At 40.4% G+C, this 23,123-nt stretch overlaps 1 protein-coding gene across 4 annotated transcripts in view; it reads left to right on the forward strand.

Annotated features, from left to right (window-relative positions):
* LOC135486856 (heparanase-like) overlaps positions 1 to 22,658 on the forward strand; it is a 125,944-nt gene extending 103,286 nt beyond the window's left edge. For all 4 annotated transcript variants that reach the window (XM_064769966.1, XM_064769969.1, XM_064769968.1 and 1 more), the window contains one exon: positions 17,784 to 22,658. In XM_064769966.1, the coding sequence (XP_064626036.1) occupies positions 17,784 to 17,940 (157 nt within the window). In that variant the 3' untranslated portion in view covers positions 17,941 to 22,658. The remainder of the gene's footprint in view (positions 1 to 17,783) is intronic.
* Positions 22,659 to 23,123: the final 465 nt, after the last annotated feature.

Genomic DNA, 23,123 nt, shown 5'->3' on the forward strand with positions numbered 1-23,123 from the left:
TCCTCACCCCCAATTCTCTGGCAGGTGTTCATAAAAATATTATCAAGTGCACTTGTTCCTCGAATGTTGTCATGTAAGCCCACATGCTTTAAACATTGACTAACAGCAATGCTGTAGCATATGTTACCGTCATTTGTTAGGCCAAGAAATCCAGAAGTAGATGCAGCTGAGGAAGTACCAGGTGACACTGTTGGTATCCTGGTTGTGATTGGTGGTGATTGGGTCTGTGCACTGCAAGATCGACTGGCTGAGGAAGTACCAGGTGACACTGTTGGTATCCTGGTTGTGATTGGTGGTGATTGGGTCTGTGCACTGCAAGATCGACTGTCTGCTACTGAAGTGCTCGCCCCAAGTTGCACTGTGGACTGATGTTGACTATTTGCAGAATTTACGCTCACTTGTCTACAAATCTGTGGCCCAGCATAACTTGGCTGTAGTGAGAGAGGCAACTTCGGATCACTCATGTGACATAGTCTGATCACTGGCCTGTGTGGTAGATTTCCACATATTATGATCAGTAAGGCTAGTACATGGGCGTCAGATACAAGGATGCGTGATCCTAGATCGCTTCCAGCTGCCGAGCTGCAATTCCAGCCCACAAGTTTCATTAGAGGTCCTGTGAAACCCAGGTAATTGTTTGGAACATCAGCGAAGACCAACAGTGGGCGTTTGAGATTTGTAGTGTTACGGTTTGATCGATTTGCTGATGGCATCTTTGCTGTAATGATTTTAATTCCACCAGAGACTGGCCATTGGAAATAGCGCTGTTCATCCCATCCCTGGGGTTCATTTGCCAGTGTTCTGTAGTAAACAACAGTTGTAGAAGGAGGCTCGCGCATTGCATCCCAGAGGTCACTGATGTCTTCAAAACTGTCAAGAATCGGAGGGATGTCTAGCTCCAGCTGCCGCAGGTGTGTGATATAGGACAGAGCTCTTTTGAACAGGAATGGACCCAATGGCAATTCATAAAAGCTATCCCGTTCCTGCGCATCGACTGTGGGGAGATTCAGCTGATTTCTGAGAGTCCCAGTTCCACTCATTGTTATCGTACTCCAGCCGCTGGAAGCAGCATTTGACCTCGGAATGTCAGTGATATTTACTGGCCACTGAATGTCAAGATCGTGCAAGAAACTTGTTTGATTCAGCCGAAGTTTCACCAATTGCGCTAGTCGTATCTGTTCCTGGTTGCTGACGAATTTCAAGCTGAATTTCCTATGGAATTGGTTGTACACGTTCACACTGGCTAGCCATATTTAAGACAAGCGAGGGCTGTTCGCATAAGCCAAGGGAATGTGATACTTCTGGCAAAATGATTCTCCAAGGGGTAGCAGAAACTGATATGGCACTGTGGTAAAGATCTTCTCCTGCCTCATGGCCCCATGAAATTGCTCAACACCTGCACGCAGCTTTCCAACAATGGCTCGACTATTCTTTGTCAGAATGGGATCCCCAGGACAGTCCACGAATTGAATGTTATTATTTCGTACTTGCAGGATTTGTTCATCTCCATCACTGGGCCATATTACAAAGCATCCATTTGTCTTACACCACTCTTGGAAGTTCTGAATGTTGTTCAGGTTGACATTATGAGGAACGAAGATGTACCCTTTATCTACAGCAAGGACAACAAAGTAACGATCTGTGCCTTTCAAGAGGGACGTCATCCCATGATCCCCTGTATTCTGGTGTGACTCACGGGCAATTTCGAGGCCTGCCAATTGGCTGTCACCACATCTTGGAGTTGCTGCTGCAGCTATTGGCGTTGTCAACAAAACATGCCCTGTTGTGCTGACTAATGAGGTAAATGTGACACAATGACCACCCTTCTTTGGGTAATAAGAAGCTTTCTGATTATCGTAATCCATGGAATTTGGCACCCGCACCTACGGTGTCGTCCTGTTGGGTCATCCATATACGATAGCAACTCCCTGTGGTATGGCGACTCTGCTTGTTGAACACTTTGAAAAAACTTATCTTTTTCGGTTGTTGTGGTTGATGGAGACCAGAAGAGATTTGGTATATGACTATTTTGGAAAAGATGATAGGTCAATTGTGACCAGAAGATGTCGTGCGCAGTTGATGCAGCGACTTGGAAGGTGGCCGAAATGTCAATGAAGTCAACGTTTGACCTCATTCTATACCTATACAGCAACACACGTGCAGAAATATCTAATCCCGAGTCTCTGTGAACGGTATCTCTCTGTAGCCATACAAGATTCCAGAAATCTCTGACCCTTAGTCCTGAACAGTTCTGAAGTTGGCCTTCCTGCAACATCCATGGATGACGGAAACAGTTTTTACTTTCCCGTCTTTCTTTTGGCCACTGATGCCTCTCATACACTTCATCATAATGACTATCAGTTTGTTTATATGTATATCCACTCTGTCCATTTTGTCCTGCACTGCTCTGAACATTCGATTCAGAACACCCCTGAATATCATCTTCTTCATCTGAAAAATCCAGATAACCGTATTCCTCATCGCTTGAGTCTCCATGTGAACTTGTACTATCCTCAGCTGAAATATCCTGGCTATGCTGTGATGCTCCAAGATGTCCGGGTTGTGAGTGTGGCTGTATCTTGTTAATAATAGAAAGAAGCATACTACAGGGTGGGTAAATAAAAGGTTAATAAATCCAGGATAATTATTTTTGGCTAAATAATTGTATAATGAGTTATTGTCTTCAAACAATATCAGTTCGGCAAAAGTGAATATTCAACAGCGCTGTCAAATATGACAACCCTGGGTCTCATAGTAATGGAAATGCTATAGACAGGGTTGTCATATTCAACAACTCTAGGGGTAAATATTTCCAATCATTATTGGGGGGACGTGTGAAGGATTAGTGATTTCTCTTTCTGTTCATGGTAGACAGTGCTGAATTTACTAAAAATCTGCCCTGGGACATTTGCTCTTTCCCTTGCATTCCCGCCAAAATCAGATGTTTACCCTCCTTCAATACAAGAAATTGGCCAAGAAATCGACCTTATTTCCAAACGCAGTGAAAGGTTCAAATGTCACAGGGCAGATTTTTAGTAAAAATGGCCAATTAACGCTATTTGACCTCTGTGACCTTGTAAAGTAGGTCAAATGAAATAGAAATGGTATTTCTCATTCAAATTGCAAATCACTTCGTCTATATCCAAAAGCCAAAAGTACATTTTTCACAAAGCGCCACCTATCCGGCTGAGCATGTCAAAAATGACTGAAACCGCCAAAAGGCACAATGCAACATCATCCCAGGTGGTGAGAACCATGATGACGCGAACCTGGTCCTATAGGCTATGGGTTTAAGTATCTACCCAGTAAACATCACACAATGTCGGAGTGAAGACTAGGATGAGTATTTGTAATAGATCATGCAGTAAAACTGCTGTGGCAAAGTAACCTAGTTTTCGCAAAACCTGCATACTCACCGAGCTTTGCACAATTGTTACCATATTTCCACTAATACTAGACGAATATTGACATCCTCCTGGTGGTAGAGTCCATGGCGGACATATAGTATAATCAGTATTAGAGGAAATGTCATGAATTTTCAGGTATGCATTATAAGTTATGGTGCCATTGTTTTTGAGAATTGTGTGCAACTCCTGATGGGGATTGATAGCTGCTAGCTCCTTTAGCTTCAGATAAGCTGTTGCATTTATTCTGCCGGGTATAAACACAAATGGCCACACTCCTGGTACGGCAAGTTTGCCGGCCTGACAAATAATAAGTCGCTCACAAATTGAATTGGCTCCCAAAGCATCCTTAACACTATTTACGTTGCTTGGTCTTTCAAGAGTTTGAAAGGTAGCTGCATCCACTGCACTCACTCTAAATGGACACGAATGACTCCATCGGGTGAATACATGGGTACAGTGTTCACATTGGTTTTCAGGCATCTTTGAAGAACAACTGTGCACTACTGAAATACACAGGTAAAATTCCCCAACACTATTACAAGGACTATTACATAACAAGAAATGAACCCACTGCCTAAAAACGGCATTTAGTCATGGACAGCTAATGTCATTAGAGTGGAAAACAACTATAGAAATTGCTTATGAACCATGACCAACACAAAAGGGGTGGGTGGGGGGAGGTATTGTGATGACATCATGATCAAGTTGAGGGATTTATATAATTTGGTTTTGCCACTGGGCATCATGTTCAGAGTATGGCTTGATGATGTAATTACTTTGATCTTGTCACACACATAAAAATCACATTGTAGATGGCCTATTCTATACTCAATAATAAGACAATACCACTAAAAAAGCAAGAACACCAACATAAAAAAGAACCAAATATTGAGTACTGATAACTGATGTACATTTTGACATGTTTAAAAAAAACACAAGTTAATAATATAAGTACCAATTGCCTGCACATAAAGTCGATATGAATGGGAAACACCCTTGCCAATCCAATTCTTGCACAAACGCTATATGCATGTAGTTTTTCTTCGCTGAACATACAGTATATACTCAAATTGGGGTGAATAAATTCTGACCAGCGCTGGAGACACACATGAGCAAAAAGGGTTAACCGCCTGGTCATCAAGAGGTTATGGAATGCATGCATACAGAGCCAAATCAATCTTCAACCAAACTAGTCAATTAATGAAACAGACACAGGGCCACAGGACTGTGTTATCAAAGTTATTACTGGTTCATTTATTCTTTTGTGCTGGTCATTTTAAATGGCTATTCCATGCAATACACACACCCAGCAATATGACGTTTTTTCTTGATTTTTCTCGATTTTCTGCATGAAGGCAATCTCGGATCAAAATAATTTTTTGTCAGGGTACAGATTATAATGAATTCTAAAGATATTCATATTAATATTTTTAATTTCTTACTGTTTTCTACCTTTTTTGCCACTTTTTAGAAACCTCATTGTTTTCCATCCTTAATTACAGATATGCCGAGATTTTCTTTTTTCATCATCTAGAGTTCGGTCTTTTGTACCATCCATGCAAATTTCATCTTTTAATTCCTACTATAAATACCCTAAAAAAATTTTGGTAATCAGGTCCCTTAGCCGAACATCCCCTTTTGAAATTGATTGGAGAATAACGATTTTAGAGCTATAAAAATAAGGCATTTTTGTCGATCTCGCCTGGTTCTCATTGTTTGATGAAGCGCCGTGGCTTTGCCGATCAGTTAGTGTACCCCGCCTCGAGCAAGTCGCAAGTCACAGACTGATCACTCAAACGTGTTCAGTTGCCGTGCGCAGTTGTTACTGAAGAAGGGAAAATATCTGCGGCATAAAATTTTCGCGAATTCTTCACGATGGACATATTCGCGGCAGAATATTTTCGCTAGTAAGAATTTTTTTCCAAGAAAATTTAAACTGTCTATTTTGAGGCTAAGCTCTTAGTGTATGGGGACTGTAGTGTTAAATGTCCCCTACTTAGCATAATCTGAGCAATAATTAAGTAAAATATGTTTAAGTTAAGTGTAAATTGTGAGTGGTATACAAGTAGGCCTTCAATGGGCGAAGCTGTATGCAGTGCCTCTGTAGAAACATGGCAACAATGACATGGATTTCAAGCAAAAGCTAGATATTTTTGTGGCAGAATATTTTTGCGAGCCTGACATACTAGCGAAATTTGCGAAAATATTCTGCACGCAAAATTTTTCCGTTCTTCAGTATATAGTGCAGAATATTCTGGAATTGTGAAATTAAAATTATTTGTAAAATTTACAGTATTTATGCTTTAAATGGAATTTCAAATGTTCTGGAATAGTGGATATACATATACTGGTAATTAATCTCTATATACAGTGACACAGACTGTATTGTTTAGAATTAGGCTTGTTTATACACCTTTGGTTATGTAATAATCACACAAAGCAGCAGTGACCCATATCCTCAACTCAAAGGAGGTGTTAAACCCTGCTGCCCTCTGTTGGATTAGTAATAGGGAGGGCTGCTGATCTATGGAACAGCCTCCTTGCAATTGTTTGGGGTTAAGGAATTAGGCTCACACTTCGGTCGGGAACAATGGACGACCTTGAGGGAAGATAACATATGAACCGAATCAGGATCAAGGGCTCGAGAAACGTGATGTAAATCAAACCCAACTGCCTTGTTCGGAATTTGTATTAGGCCTATCCCTATTGATGTAATTTTATGGGTTGTCAAGGTGAAAAGGTTCAGTCCGGGTTATATTTGTTCAAACATGATTGAGTTATTTACCAAAACCAAAGAACTATATAACATTATTTAACATTTAAAGGGTATTACTATGCTGTCTAAATTGTAAAGGCCCTAAAACATTTGTTGAGTTTAAAGTCTCAACCAAAGGAGTAAATAAGTGCATTGCTGAAGTATGAAAGAAATTTCCACAAAGGATGACATTTTGTACACACCTACACTTCAAGTGTATATGTTTTTAAATTTGTTATAGTGATTATCGAAAACATGCTGCATCCAAACGTGACCCACTACGTTTTTGCCTTAAGGCTAGTTTTCATTGTATTATTATTGTACAAAAGTTAGGTAATGAGATTGTTTTCCGGTGAGGAATTCTGGAAAATTTCAGCTATGATGGTGTTTCTTTTTTAGCTCACCTGTCAGGTGAGCTTATACGATACTGTGGCGTCTGGCGTCCATCGTCGTCCGTCGTCATCGTCGTCATCGTTAACTTTTGACAAAATAGTGACACGTTTCTTAAACGCTTGACCCAGAAAGTTCATACTTGGTGTGTTGGTAACCCTAGGCAAGACCTTCCTTCAGAATGAAAATCAGCACAATTTAACTGCTGGTCTGCCATATAGGGGGCAGTCTTTGAAAACCTATTTTTGTCATTTTGAAGCTTATGGTTAAAGCTAGAGCGATGAAACTTTTATGGTGGGTGTATCTAACAAAGGTACATCACATATCACACAGGTTTTTGATTTGAACTTCATTTCAAGGTCACAGAGGTCGAACTCTAAAATTTCTTTGATGGTGGCACGTTTCTTTACTATTGGTCATAGACTCTGTAAATTTAATATGTAGAAACCTATTATGCATCTCTTCATGCTGACACAGATTTAGGTCAGTGTGACCTACAGTTCAGTTATAAGTAGGTCAACGTTAAAAAAGCCCATTTGCTTTATTCCAGCAGATTGAAGTTTGAAATGAAGTTTTAGAGGTCTGCATGATATAGAGGTTTCGATATCAAATAGATAAGTTACGTTTCACATCACTAGTTGGCGGTATTGGGCAAAAATGTTGGCACATTGCCAGCAGTTTTGAATTTCGCGGTTCGAGGCAATCCGTCGGTACCCCAGATGCGCAGTTTTGTTCTGCGCCGCTAGAGCGGCATACTACAAGTATGGACGACAGCCATTTTATAAGTTTAAAGCGAGACGAATAAGGAATAAAATCACCTTCAATCAATGGTATAAGTCGATCATCCCCTCTTCAGACCAGGTGGTATGTGTTGATTACATTCTTGTGATTGTTTTAAAATTATTAGTTCGTTCTCATTGCCGATTGTTTCAGAAAATTTTGACCAGGATTGGAAGGTAAAATGACAAACTTGTCGGATTGTCCTTCGGTTTGGAATGGGGAAATTTGGTCAATGCAAACCGCAGTTGTGTTCAAGCTGCCCTGCAACTACGGGTGGCGTAATAATACTGCTAAAGAACAATAAAATGATGAATTGTAGCAGTGTGTGTCAGAAATTATGTGTATCCATTCCATTTGACGATCCCGAAGTTTCGAGAATATGTCAAAATGGCGGATGCCGTCATCGGAGATTAGCGTCAAGCCGGACCCTTTCGTTACACTATGCGCTTTTAAACTCATGTTAACGGCTTATAATGACCCAGACGCTACTCATTGGGTAAACATTCACTAAAAATAGTTGCTTTAACTTTTGTAAACGTGTCACGAGTGCTCAGACAACCATTTTTGTGAGTGATGGTTTTTCCATGCTCCGTTTTGCGTTCACCGCTGTATAAATAAAAGTAACAGGATTATACAGCAAATGCATGCGGGAGACGCATGCACGAGGATAAATACTCCTTTCAAGATAGCGTTATCACACGCAATTCCACAGGTACATCCCATTCATTTGAAATTTCGGCCAATGACAGCAGGTTTTACAAAATGTAAATGCGCTGTTCATTTTCAATAGTCAACGAATAGCTAAGACACATGTAAACCCGCTTTAATTGGCCAGAAAACATCTCGCAGCTTCTCCCACAAATAACGATTCACTTATTCCAACGTCAGTAACATGTGCACGCGGAAAACATTATGACCAACTCCACTTTTTCAAGACAAACCACACCATCCCACAACTATTACATGATTAAGGCTTACTGGACTTTGCGCAACAAACGAAACGAGCGAAATGGAGGAGCGACCATTATGTTTTACCCCGGTACGTCAAGTTCGATACATGGTGTCAGTCATCAGTATGGATGTGTTTTCCGTTATGAATACGGGTTTTTTAAAATCAAAATCATGAATTTCCTTTCCATTAGAAGAAAACGATGACGACGTTTCAGTTTAGGAGCCTAAGTTTTGTGGTCCCAATGGCCAAATTAACCCCTCGTTGGCTGAAAAGTCGATTCACCGGTCACAAATGGTCGAAAATGACTCCCAAAACTTCAGACCCCCAACCTGGTAATTATCACGGTCAGCCCACAACAAAATTTCTATGGTTTGAAGATCTAACCCCGGGCTGTATTATCTGCCGGAAATTGATTTTCATCGGCACGTCTGGGAAAAATCTATGGGGCGCTAAACTTGACCAATTCAACTTTTTAATGCATAGCAATTTGATAATAAATGTAGTGTGTACCCGTAACCGCTTGAGGTCTGGACTTAAAACTTTGTTTACAAATTCACACCAAATTTCGTTTCAAAATTATTCTTTGTTTGGCACCAGGGGGCGTAATGCAAAAAAACATGAAACAAACGATACGGCCCGTAGTTTTGTTGATACGAATCGTTTTCTGTAAGGCCGTTACATTTACAAGCCGTTGTCTGAATATGATGTGAACCTGTTTACGGTTCAATGCTGCTCCCTGTGACGCTGTACCCGCAAATGTTCAATGAAAAAAATGCTGATAATGACTTACACGGCTTGTTCGCATCGTAAACATAGTGGTACCCAGGTTAACTGTCTTTGCGTTTGGCCTAATTTTACAACGATTACTCCCCATGTAACCACGATCTAGGATGGACAGGCTGTGTATTATGAATAAGAAAAGTCACCTACGGACCGTTGCGTAGAATACTTTTTTGGCGAAATATTGCGCAAAGTCCAGTAAGCCCATGATTAACACCTAACAATGACAAGTTCTTACTCAAACTCTCCCTTTCATATCGACAGGTGAGCACAATGGCCCTGGCCATTTCATTTAATTTTATATTGAAGAAACGGGACGATTCTTTCCTGAGGGGGAGGCTGTTACAGAGACCTCTGCTCTGTAATATATATTTTATGTTATTACAATGTATGGAGTCCCCATGTTCACATTCACCTTTAGCCTACATACCAGATGTTCGGCCAAAAAAGTATGTAGGAACATAGGCCTAGCCATATTATGTCACTTATTGGCTCACCGTAGGTTCGATCTAATCCTTGACTTGGCCACCAGGGGAATACTAAAAAGTGTGATATCTCTCTAATGAGTGACTCGTTAGCTCACCTCTTAGCAGAGGTGAGCTTATCCCATACCGTGGCGTCCGTCGTCCGTCGTCGTCGTCGTCGTCGTCGTCCGTCGTCCGTTAGCAGGGCACGTTTCGTAACTGTTAGAGCTATTGAGTTGAAACTTGGTACACATGTACCCTTATGTAATGACACCTTGGAGACCAAGTTTCATTCTGATTCGTTTCATGGTTTGGCCACCAGGGGGCAAAACGTTAAAAGTGAAAATATGCAATATCTCCCTTAATAGTAGTCGGGAAATTTTGAAAAAAATATGGTAGGTACTTCTAGCAAAGGTGCATCATATATCCTCCGGGTTTTTGATTTGACCTCCTTTTCAAGGTCACAGAGGTCAAAGTTTGCTGATTCACTGAACAGTAGCATGTTTCCTATCTATTTCAGCTAGAAGGTTTTAAACCAATGTGGACATGTATCTGGGGATTCTCTATTCCACCTCTAAAATTTCGGCCGTTTGGACATCAAATATGGCCGCCAGGCAGCCATCTTGAAAAATAAACACAGTACTATTACTCCGAAACTAATGATCGGATTGCAACCAAATTTGATCTGGATGTATATCTATGTACTCTCTACTAAATCCTTGATTTTTAGCTCACCTCTTAGCAGAGGTGAGCTTATCCCATACCGTGGCGTCCGTCGTCCGTCGTCCGTCGTCGTCGTCGTCGTCGTCGTCGTCGTCGTCGTCGTCGTCGTCGTCGTCGTCGTCGTCGTCGTCGGCGTCGTCGTCGTCGTCGTCGTCGTCCGTCGTCCGTTAGCAGGGCACGTTTCGTAACTGTTAGAGCTATTGAGTTGAAACTTGGTACACATGTACCCTTATGTAATGACACCTGGGAGACCAAGTTTCGATCCGATTCGTTTCATGGTTTGGCCACCAGGGGGCCAAACGTTAAAAGTGAAAATATGCAATATCTCCCTTAATAGTAGTCGGGAAATTTTGAAAAAAATATGGTAGGTACTTCTAGCAAAGGTGCATCATATATCCTCCGGGTTTTTGATTTGACCTCCTTTTCAAGGCCACAGAGGTCAAATGGTGTAAATTGGCCGTTAGGATGTAACGATGGCACGTTTCTAAACTGCAATGACTATTGATACCAAATTTGGTACACATTTACCCCTTAGTCAGCTGATCTCAGGGACCGAAGTTTGGTCCAATATGATTCACCACTTGACCACCAGGGGGCAAAATCCAAAAACCTTAAAAATGTGATTATTCCTTAACTTCTTGCCCGATTGCCACCAATTTGATATCATGGGTACATCTAACCACCATACAGTATATGTCACACAGGTTTTTAATTTGACCTTCTTGTCAAGGTCACAGAGGTCAAATGGCGTAAATTGGCCGTCAGGCCGTAACAATGGCACGTTTCTTAACTGCAATGACTATTGATCACAAATTAAGTACACATGTACCCCTTGGTCTGGTGATCTCAGGTACCGAAGTTTGGTGCGATCTGATTTGCCGTTTGGCCTCCAGGGAGGGGGCCAAATCCTAAATTCTTCAAAATGCCATTATTCCTAGTAATGACTTGCCCGATTGGCACCAATTTTATATCATAGGTACATCTAATTCTAACAACCATTCAATGAGTCACCCGGGTCTTCTTTGATTTGACCTACTTTTCAAGGTCGCAGAGGTCGAATGTACTGTAAATTGGCCATTTTGGGGAAATTGTAATTGCTTGGACCTACATCAAACCTAACACTACATGACACAAGACCATGCTCTTTATCCATCTTTCCTCCACATGAGGTGAGCACAATGGCCCTGGCCATTTCATTTATCAAATGTGATAGCCAATATGGGTGCCAGGCGGGCATCTTGAAAAATTCTTAGTTTGGCCACCCGGGGGCCAAATTTAATGTCCAAAGTTAAAATGTTTGATTGCTCGTTTAATAGTGGTCTGATTTTCATAACATTTTTATGGTAGGTACTCCTAGCAAGGATACATCACATATCGTACGGGTTTTTGATTTGACCTACTTTTCAAGGTCACAGAGGTCAAATGGTGTAAATTGGCCGTTAGGATGTAACGATGGCACGTTTCTAAACTGCAATGACTATTGATACCAAATTTGGTACACATTTACCTCTTAGTCAGGTGATCTCAGGGACTGAAGTTTGGTCCAATATGATTCACCACTTGACCACCAGGGGGCAAAATCCAAAAACCTTAAAAATGTGATTATTCCTTAACTTCTTGCCCGATTGCCACCAATTTGATATCATGGGTACATCTAACTGCCATACAGTATATGTCACACAGGTTTTTAATTTGACCTTCTTGTCAAGGTCACAGAGGTCAAATGGCGTAAATTGGCCGTCAGGCCGTAACTATGGCACGTTTCTTAACTGCAATGACTATTGATCACAAATTAAGTACACATGTACCCCTTGGTCAGGTGATCTCAGGTACTGAAGTTTGGTGCGATCTGATTTGCCGTTTGGCCTCCAGGGAGGGGGCCAAATCCTAAATTCTTCAAAATGCCATTATTCTTAGTAATTACTTGCCCGATTGGCACCAATTTTATATCATCAAACCTAACACTACATTACACAATACCATGATCTTTATCCATCTTTCCTCCACATGCGGTGAGCACAATGGCCCTGGCCATTTCATTTTTTTAGCTCAGCTGACAAAGTCAGCGAAGCTGGTAATATTACTAAGGGAATGGTGTCCGTCCTTCCTGCCATCCTTCCATGTCAATTTTGGGCATTTTGTAACCGTAAGACCTAGGCACTTTGTTGACGCTGCTAAATTAGGAGTAGCCCAAGGGGAACTCAGAAACCAAAAATCAGCGCGATCCGACCTACATTCGGGGGTCATCGGGAAGTTTAAACTTCTTTCCTTTATACCTCGGGCCACAGAGGAAATATTGTTTTCAAATCTGGCCGAATATTTTTTAACAATTTTTCATTTTGACTTGTAATGGAATTAGTTTAGTTTTCACCGCCAGTTGGCGCTACAGGCACATTTGACAGATTTGTTGACGATTCAAAAGCCCGGGTTATGACGTATAGTTGCGCAGTTGTATTCTGCGCATTGAATTGGCTAGGGAACCAGGTTATATTTCAGCATAGCCACTGTGACCAGTGTAAAGATGGAAGATTGATTTTGCAACAAGTAACCAATTTTCTGCTAAAAAGTAGTCAAGTAGGCGATATTATCACTAGTTCCTTTCAGTGAGTAGTCATAAGGTCTTAAGGGAATACTTTCAGAAATTAGTTCTTGAAAATTTGGCCACAATTCTGTGAAAACCATATCGGAAGTGCACGCTCTGTTCGCGATGTATTTTGAAGTGGAGAATTCCCACAGTATGTGCAGTGAATCGGCATGATTCTGTTTGCATATTAGTTTTTAGTACTACGATTCTTACATGAGTAAAAAGTAGACGTTTTAAGCAACACAATAATGTTACTCCCATAAAAATTGATTGCAAATTGACGGAGCTACGGCATTCTATTCGGCAATTGTCAGCGCTGATAAAATACATTGCATGCTAATGCATGCCAAATGGCACACTTTAAAAAGCGTTCATTGGACAACGTAGGGAATCACCAGAAATGACGTCATCGCTGGTCTAAATCTTCAATATAATAATATTAGAAGGTGGACGAATAAAGTCACACTTAGAGGCGTTGGATCGCCTTGAAATTTTGCATGAATGGTGGTGACACCTTACCCTGATGCAACGTCTTGGTTTTATTCAAAAATTTACTTCAGCGGAGCAGAAATGAGGGATTTTTAATCGGACACTGTCAATTCTCCTTACCACTCACAGAAGCCAAGCCATTGCTGTTAAGTTATGCAGGGGCTTAATCAATTACCTGCACTCCCTGTGGGGTGAATAACATTACCTTTTGAACAGCTGGCTGTAGGGGGATGATTGGAACAGCCGGTATACCTGCTGACCTGCTGAACCCAGATAAATGTTATTTTCAATCCATGATTGCAGGTCACCTGATTTTCGAGATTTCGCGGGAAATTGTAAACAAACGCATGTGTGCAGTTCAAATGTAAACAAAAATGTATTTTTGGTACTTTTGGTTGCTGGACTTGGGTTTTCCCGCAGTTAGGAGCTGGGGTCAAATTGGTGGTCTATTGTTTGTGGATGCTGTTTTAGTCGGTAGTTGATAAAGCTTGGAATCAGTGAAACCTTGGAACCAGTGATAAACCTTGGAATCAGTCCTAAAAATGCATAAAAACATGAAATAATGCCATTCGAACCTAACGTGGTTACGAATCAACATTTGGAGCTTATTCTTACATGATCAGATCGGAATTTTTTGGTAATTTAGAAATCTGTTGCATATCCGATTCAATAGTCTATATTTTAGAACAACCCAGTTGTACCTCGCCTCCAGTGTACAGTACTGATCTCCCAAATATGGGAAGACACGCCCACCACACACCCATAATATGGACCAATAGCGCTCCGCTTATAAATACGCCACCACCACGCGGGGCCTATTTGAACTACGGATCGGTCTGTTCATACAGGGTGATACAGAGAAAATTGGGGGCCTGTCATGCATTATGCATGGATAAGGTTGACGACTATGTCTAGGCCTAATTGTCTATGATTGACTGATATTTTATAACAAACGATGAATAAAAGAGGCCTAGTCATGTATGTTTATTACCGAAGTTTGCGGATGAAAATTTCCTTCGCCGTGAGCGATTTCTTACATCTTCCAGTACGCATCGAGGGATGCAGAGATCTTTGTGACGTCACCAGTTCTAAGCGGTTTTTTTATTCACGTGTGTGTTTGTCCTATGATCTCGTGCATCTAGTACCGAGCATAATACTTTATCGTCTATGGAATACAAAACAATCATAAAAACTAATTTTTGCTTCCATTGAAGAGAAATAAAATATTTTAACGACCACAGCGCATTGCCAATTGATGACGTCATCCTCCACATTAAAAATGTTGGCTTCTGAACTAACTGGCAAATTGCTATCAATAAAGTCAGCTGGGACGAGACTGTCAGTTGGGAGGGTATAAATCGTGGAAGGAACGCACCCGATTTCCCGCGCTATTTGCACAGTGATTCCATGGTTTACATTGAATATTCCAAGGTTTATCACTGGTTCCAAGGTTTCACTGATTCCAAGCTTTATCAACTACCGTTTTAGTCAGAGGTAGCCCTTGATTATGAAGGGATTTTCAAATATGAAAACGACTCTTTGTATTGTAAATTCCAATCACCTGCAGGACAGGTCAATTTCTCTCAATAAAATTAATTTTGTTGACTCCTGTAATCTCTACCTTATCAAAAAAAAGACAGTGGTGTTAGTCCCAAACTGGTCATTTCTATTTATTTTGACCTCTGTTAAATCAGGATACCTCTCAATTAAAGACAGCATTTTGTATCCTTGTGATGTACAACCAAGCCTGGACATACCACAGTTGTCCATGGAGAAGTCTCATCCTCTCTGACACTTCTTTTCTGTAAAGCTACCGATACAACATACTGAACTAGGGATATCTTCCGTTGCCTCCTGTAATATTTGCATACCATGGCTGATTAGTTCAATCATATTTCATCCAGCTGGCAGCTCTGCATTGGAAATCTTAGTAGTATAACGTGTTCTCTTGACCTTCAAACAGTAGTATAAAGCTGATATTTACTACTTTACACCCTCAGTCCTATGTTATTAGGTCATCCAGCTGAGCGCCAGGCCCTTGGGCCTCTTGTTCAATAAGAATTTTATGGTAGGATCTCCTAGCAAGAATACATGACATATCATAAAGGTTTTTGATTTGACGTAATTTTCAAGGTCTGAGGTCAAATGGCGGAAATTGGCTGTTTGAGTGTAACTATGGCATGTTTCTTAACCGCTTAAGCTATGAACGTGTAATTTGGTACACATGACTCCCTACATCATATAACGGAGGACACTGAATTTTGGTATGATCTGATTCTTGACTAGGGGGCCAAATCTAAAAAAGGTAAAAAGTGCAATATCTCGCTTATTAGCGACTTGTTTTCCGTGATATTTTTATGGTAGGTACTCCTAGCAAGGATACATCACATATGGTACGGGTTTTTGATTTGACCTAAATTTCAAGGTCACAGAGGTCAAATGTAGTAAATTGGCTATTTGAGTGTAACTATATCACATTTCTTAACTGCTAGGGCTATGAGCTTGAAACTTTGTACACAGGACCCCCCCCCCCTCCAAGTCAGACCACCTCTTACAATGAACTTCGGTCCGATCTGATTCTTGACTAGGCCACCAGATGGCCAGAAGTGGAAACCTAAAAAGTTTGATATCTCTCTTCTCAGTGACTCACTTTCCATAAAATGTGTATGGTAGGTTCTCCTAGCAACGATACATCACATATTGTACGGGTTTTTGATTTGACCTAATTTTCAAGGTCACAGAGGTCAAATGGCGGAAATTGGCCATTTGAGTGTAACTATGTCACGTTTTTTAACCGCAAAAGCTATGAACTTGTAATTTGATACACATGACTCCCTACGTCATGTTTCCTCGGACACCGAATTTCGATCTGATCTGAATCTTGACTGGGCCACCAGGAGGCCAAAACTAAAAAAGCTGAAAAGTGCAATATCTCGTGACTTGTTTTCCATGATATTTTTATGGTAGGTACTAAAAGCAAGGATACATCACATGTCATACCGAGTTTGGTTTGACCTATGTACTCTACATGTAGCTTGTTTCCTAACAAGGATGAATTCCTTACCACCTAATATATATGCGGTGAGCACAATGGCTCTTGGCCGTTTCATTAATATTCAGATTGACCACCTGTCATGACAGTCACGAGGTGATAAAACATTGCTTACGTGTACATTAAGCTAGCTCTGGATTAGCTAGCAAAGGGGAAGTGTGGTTTGGATTCCCGTCCGTAGGCCTACTTGCTGCAGCCAACTCAATCTTTTGTTAACCTCTTGGAACACTTTGGACTTTGCTCAACTCATTCAACATCATCATCTATCAAGTTCCTATCCATTATTGTGCACAGTGAATCTATAGTATAATGACAGTGATTTCCATCAAAACATCAATACATCGTTTACAGAAAAGTGCCGTGTTCTTTTATTTCAACAACTCCATCAGCAGCTGAGCTTAGGTCCACCCCAGGGAGTCCATCGACCTGAGGGAGGAGAAGGACTCTGAAGGAGTGACGTCCAGCTCAATGTTACATATACATCACTGCCCCTTTCAATAACTTCCACCATCTATTCGTCAGACTATTCAATCAACACCGCCCATAATTCAACACTCCTCAAGGCAAACTCTCTTCTTACATGTCCAAGGGAGGGGTATCATGCTTGATCTATAATAATTATAGTGGTGTAGGCCAATAATTTGTTGTTCTTGAACTACCCCATCTCAACATGCCTACACCAAGGGTGATTTGCTAGTGACAAATAAAAGTTTGTTCAAATCATATTTTTGATCATCCATACCTATATGCATGTGTAGACAAAATGTACTTCAAATCAACAAATGTCCTCACCATAGTTGCATATGTACTGAATATACTGACTCTAGATCAGATCGCCTTTGACCAATGCAGGTAATATGTGCCTCAACTTCGATTAAAAAGCAATGTAGAAGATTCGGACAAAGCAACTGGGGACAACATGTAATGAAGGAAAATTAAAGATGGCCATTACATTTCTACGGCCCTTGATCACTATTCAGATTTATTGTTATCTTCTCTCAATAAGCATGAGCCTCATCAACAGGGACGAACAGCTGCCGCTTTCATTAAAGGGCAGAAAACAGCTGAGAGCGACAAACATGGCTTATCATTATAGCTCTAAGTTCGATTTTTTTCAGACAATTAAAAAATTTAAAATACCTATTGTTGATAGAGATACATTTGTTGGCGAACTGTCTCTTTCCCAAAAGCGTCACTGCACATTATTTTACCTTTAATTTCTTTAGTGGTAAGGAAATATTCCCAAGATAAACAAACGGAACGGCTAATCCCAAGGGTCATTAGGCCAATCTTGATAACAAGTACCCCTAGAAAGCCTTCGAAATGGGGGTACTTACGGAAAAATCATCAAAGGCAAAGAAATGTAATGGACAGAATCATTAACATTTGTTGACAATTCTGTTTCAGATTTGTGGATCTGAACGGGGAGAAATTAGATATGGTTGATGACACAACATTCCCAAAGATGGAGCCAGTTCAAGTGAAGAGTGTTTCACTACCGTCTCGGACATTTGGATTCTTTGTTCTACCAAAAGCTGCAATGCCTGCCTGTTTAACTTTTTAGGACTCATAAATTATATAATCACAAGCATGAGATTCATGTAAAGTAAAATAAGACAATAGCGCGCTTACTTAAGTGAATATTTCACGTCCAGGAATAAAATATTGGAAATGATTTGTCAGGTAAAAACATTATTTCCCCGAGGCATTGACTGAGACTTGGTGTGATGATACCACTTTGAAGCCAATGGTTGCAGCTATTGTGACGACATTTTTATGGTTGGTGGATCTAATAAGGTTTCATTACATATCCCCCGGGTTTTGATTTGTCCTACTTTTCAAAGTCACAGAGGTCAAAGTTTAAAATTTCAATGTCGGGTTGTATGTTATGTTGTGGTTCTAGTAGAGGGTTCTAATTTGGTGTAGGGATGAAGCACCTGGGTGCTTATATTCATCCCTACACCAAATTAGAACCCGGTCCACTGTGCGAGGACACTCCTCGCACAGTAGACCGGCCTCGTTCCTGACTTTAACCACTGCGACAAGTGGTGAGCATTCTGGAGGTTTCGTCCCATCGACTTGGCCGGCTACCAACCATAATGTGGTGCCAATCGTTTATCAACTGGCTGCAAGGGACGCTGTAGTCGAAATAACATTTGTAATCATTTTCACTTATTAGCACCAAAAATGTTTGAAATAGTCTTATTCCAAGTTAGCTTATGTAACCTGAGATTTTATCATACAAAGATTTTTGCATTAAATTTTTTTGTACGCTATTTATTCGCATGTAGGTCAATTATGAATACCATCAAACCACAGGGGAATGAATTGTATAAATATCAGCTACCACGCTAGTATGTATGCCAAAGCGTTAAACTTTTAGCATTCTGATTCGCTGACAGAAATGCCCTAGCTTACAGTTTCATTACAGCAATGCCCATTGGCTAATCATCCGCTGTTTGTGGCAGTCCGTAAGGAGAACCAATTAGGATGATGCAATGGGCTGCCCAGGGTGTCTGCTATGTGTACACTTAATTACAGCCAGAATTAAAACATGGCCATAATTAATTAAACTTTTTTTGGTTTTTGTATTTTATGGATCCAGAGCCCTGGTATCGACGGCCAATTTTCTTTCCCTTTTTGGCTATGAACTGTCAGGTGACCTTCGACACTTCGAAATTGCACATGACTCCCTACGTCATATAACCGAGGACACTGAATTTTGGTCTGATCTGATTCTTGACTTGGCAACCAGGGGGCAAAAACTAAAAAAGGTAAAACATACAATATCTCGCTAATAAGTGACTTGTTTTCCATGATATTTTTATGGTAGGTACTCCTAGCAAGGATACATCACATATGCTACGGGTTTTTGATTTGACCTAAATTTCAAGGTCACAGAGGTCAAATGTTGTAAATTGGCTGTAAATTTTGTCTGATCCGATTTTGTCAAATATGATTCTCGACCTGGCCACCAGGGGTCAAAACTGAAAAGGTAAAATGTGTAATATCTTGCTTATTATTGACTTTAATAATGTGTTTATGGTAGGTACATGTACTCCAAGCAAAGATACGTCTTACTTGATTTGACCTATTTAAAGGTCACTGAAGTCAAATTGGTAAATTGGTCGTTATAATTAGATGATCTGAGGGGACGAAGTCGATTCAATCTGATTCACTGCTTGGTGTTACGGGGTCATCCCAAATTGTAAAACAATCCCATCCTCTATGCTATGACTCCACTTATGTAATATAATTCCTTTGTATAAATAACAAGTCAAACTGTTATCTACTACATCAGCCTCAGGTACTTCATGTACACAATCAAATTACCCTTTAAGAAACCACTGTCGGACAAACTTGTAAAACCTGTAAGTGTTATAGCCAAACAACTTCTATCTCCAAACTATTCCTAATTTTAGCCAAAAGCCAATGTCAAAACCTGGTCATCTTGCCATAGTCAGATAGTTGGTAGTGCAATTGTTGGAGCTAACATAGCCCACGCTTTCCCTAAAACATTGTAAACACCTGTGTAAGCTGATGGTACAAGGTAGATAACTGGTGATATGAATAAAGACTAGCAAATGCTTTTATCTAAAACTCCATGTACATTTACACTAGGCCTTTCTGTACAAAATTGAAGTAAAAGCATTTGCTAGTCTTTATTCATATCACCCATTATCTCGAGCTTGAACTTCCAGACCACGATAACCTTGGGAAACCCTTACTATTTAGAATTACAGAAAAGTGCAGTGACGCACACTCTACGGGTTTGAAGATCCGTTCGTTCGGTATTTATTGATTTTGATACCTAAATAAGGGTACATTTTTAGAACAAACAGCTCTGAACGAAATAGCAGCAATAGTCTTAACTCCGCTCCCGAGCGTAACAGTCCGCTTCCGAGCAGAGCTTATCATCTAGCCTCAGGGCAATAGTTCCAACTCCGCTCCCGAGCGTAACAATCAGTCAGCTTCAGAGCAGAGCTTATCATCTAGCCTCAGGGCAATAGTTTCAACTCCGCTCCCGAGCGTAACAGTCAGCTTCCGAGCAGAGCTTATCATCTAGCCTCAGGGCAATAGTTTTAACTCCGCTCCCGAGCGTAACAGTCAGCTTCAGAGCAGAGCTTATCATCTAGCCTCAGGGCAATAGTTTCAACTCCGCTCCCGAGCGTAACAATCAGTCAGCTTCAGAGCAGTGACTATATTCTAGCTTCAGGGCTAAACATTTTATCAATTCGTCGTGGAAGTAAGCTCACACCAGTATTGTGATATCATCTGTTATAAAATCTGCGAAACTGAATATTCTTGTGTGGACATCAGTGACTAGCATGACCTAACAATTCGTTTCTTGTTTGTGTTGTCATTAACTTACATTCAACGACTTCCTCTCCTCTCGGCGTATCTGATTCCCGACCTCTTGATTAGCCATTCGAGTGTCCCTACCATTTGCCACAGTCCCGGACAACATCTTACGGAGGACAAGAGGACACGCCCCAGTCTCACGCCATTGCGACCCGTGACACTTGGCTAGCAGGGGGCCAATTCTGAAGACTTAAAAATGCAATTATTGCTTTACTACTTGTCCGATTATTGCCACCAATCTGATATCATGGGTACATCTAGCCACCATATACAGTATACATGTAATATGTCACATGGGTTTAAATTTGACCTACCTTTCAAGGTCACAGGCGTTAAATGGCATAAAAGGTCCATTTGGCTTTATACTATAGCACGTTTCTACTAAATATCTATATGGTAAGCACAATAGCCCCTGGCCATTTTATTTCTTTTGAGTAAAGTTCAGTTAAGTTTATTCGTGGATACATGTACACAGCAATATAAAACATAACATAATCGATACAGTCAAATGAAATATACATTGGTAAAAACACATGCACCTCTGGTAACCATACAGGGCATAATGACCTTTTCAATGAGGAACCTGCACGACAAAGCCTGCCAATAGGAGGCCCTGCAGGCAAGTGGACCATGGTTGTAATGAGACAGCCATTTCCCGGGTCAATGATTATTGAATATTTCATCCCTTAATTACTCTACATGGGGAAATAGCATCAAATATGTTGTTTTATTGGTCTTTAATTCTATTTTGATGAGTTAGTTTTAGGGAGAAAATCAACGAAACTTAATTTTAATGGCAAATGCACTGGAAGTGTAACTTTTAGTACTGGTGCTGCCATCTGGATTTTTAGTTCTGCAGGCTCCTCATTGCACCAAGAAAGAGCTGGGACATCAGAGCGGATATTCCAGGTGATGACGACATGCGCATCGTCTAGATGGGTCGGCAATTGAAGCAACGACAAAAGCTGATGAAGGTACATGTGTTATCAACATCCAGACAATACAATACCCTTATGTCTTGCATTTTCTTGATTTTTTTTACCTATTTGGTAGACTGGCATCTTGGAAATAATATTTTGCCATCTCAATGCCTTTGGCTGCTGTTATTATGGTAGGTGAATATGATAATTCTCCATTACATATCACCCAGATTTTCATTTGTCACCTACATTTCAAATTGATCAGGCTCAAACTCTACGCCATTCCTTAAAAATTTTGAATTTGTATTCGAATTTTAAAATGTCCAATTGCGAAAATACATACTAAATATAAATTTCAACATTGTCATTGCGAAGACTGATATACAAATACATGTACTATGAATACCAAGTTTAAACACATTTGTATTCACCAATAACTGCACTACAGCATTGTGTATTAGTGGATTTCTATTTAACTTGACCACTAGTAATTACGAACTGCATACCCCTTTAAATTTCGCTGATGTTGTCATGTGCTGTCATTATTTTTCGACGAGTCTTGTTAACAAAATCGAGATTAATAGTGACCTACCACTCTAGTTTCTTTCTATGCTGTGTACATTGACCAATTTATTTCAGTTGAGTGCCAGGCCCTTTGGCCTCTAGTTTTGTGTTGCATGTTATACCCAGTTTGTATCTAGATCGAATCTTTAGGCTTCCATAAATTATACAAGAAGGCTGGAGATCAAGGGAAATGTACCGCTGACTAGACTCTTTGCTGAAAGTGCTGGAATAATGGATTCAAGAGAAGAGAGGACTTAAATACTGAGGTGAATTACACGTCATTGAATTTACCCGGCAGTGTTGATGAAAATGTAATTTCCATTAGAAATGACGTTTTCCATGATTATGTTTAGACAAATAAACTGTATAGTAATCTCTTAGAAGCCCGGTAATCTGTATGCCCGTTAATCATGAGGAAATAAAATGTTTTTCATAATAGTTGTTAGGTCTCAATAGTTGTTCATCTCAAATGGGAATCGTTTTCTCAACATTCCCCTCTTCTTCAATTTGAACGTCTCAACTTGAGGATCTCATGTCGAGGGTAGCTCTTGATGACATGAGCTGTTGCCATCTAAAAGGATGTCTGTCATGCCAGTATAAAAAAAACGCTCTCTGAACTGCGATTCGATCGATGGAAAGAGGGCTACCTTACAGTATCTCATTGACACCCACGACCCAGATATTGTTGTAGCCACAGAAACCAAACTACCCCTTGGAATGAAAGATGGCGATATTTGCACTGCTTGCCAATTTTCATCCCAGTACACCATATATATTCTGCAGAAATAGAAGGGCTATAGACCTGGGAGGGGGTGTTTTGATTGCAGTGCATAACTCGATCCCAAGTTGTCAAATTTATTGTCTTGACACTGACTGCGAGATTATCGGGGTTCAGGTTAAC

This window comes from Lineus longissimus, chromosome 4, assembly GCF_910592395.1.
Source record: "Lineus longissimus chromosome 4, tnLinLong1.2, whole genome shotgun sequence".
In the NCBI taxonomy this organism is placed as follows: Eukaryota; Metazoa; Nemertea; class Pilidiophora; order Heteronemertea; family Lineidae; genus Lineus; species Lineus longissimus.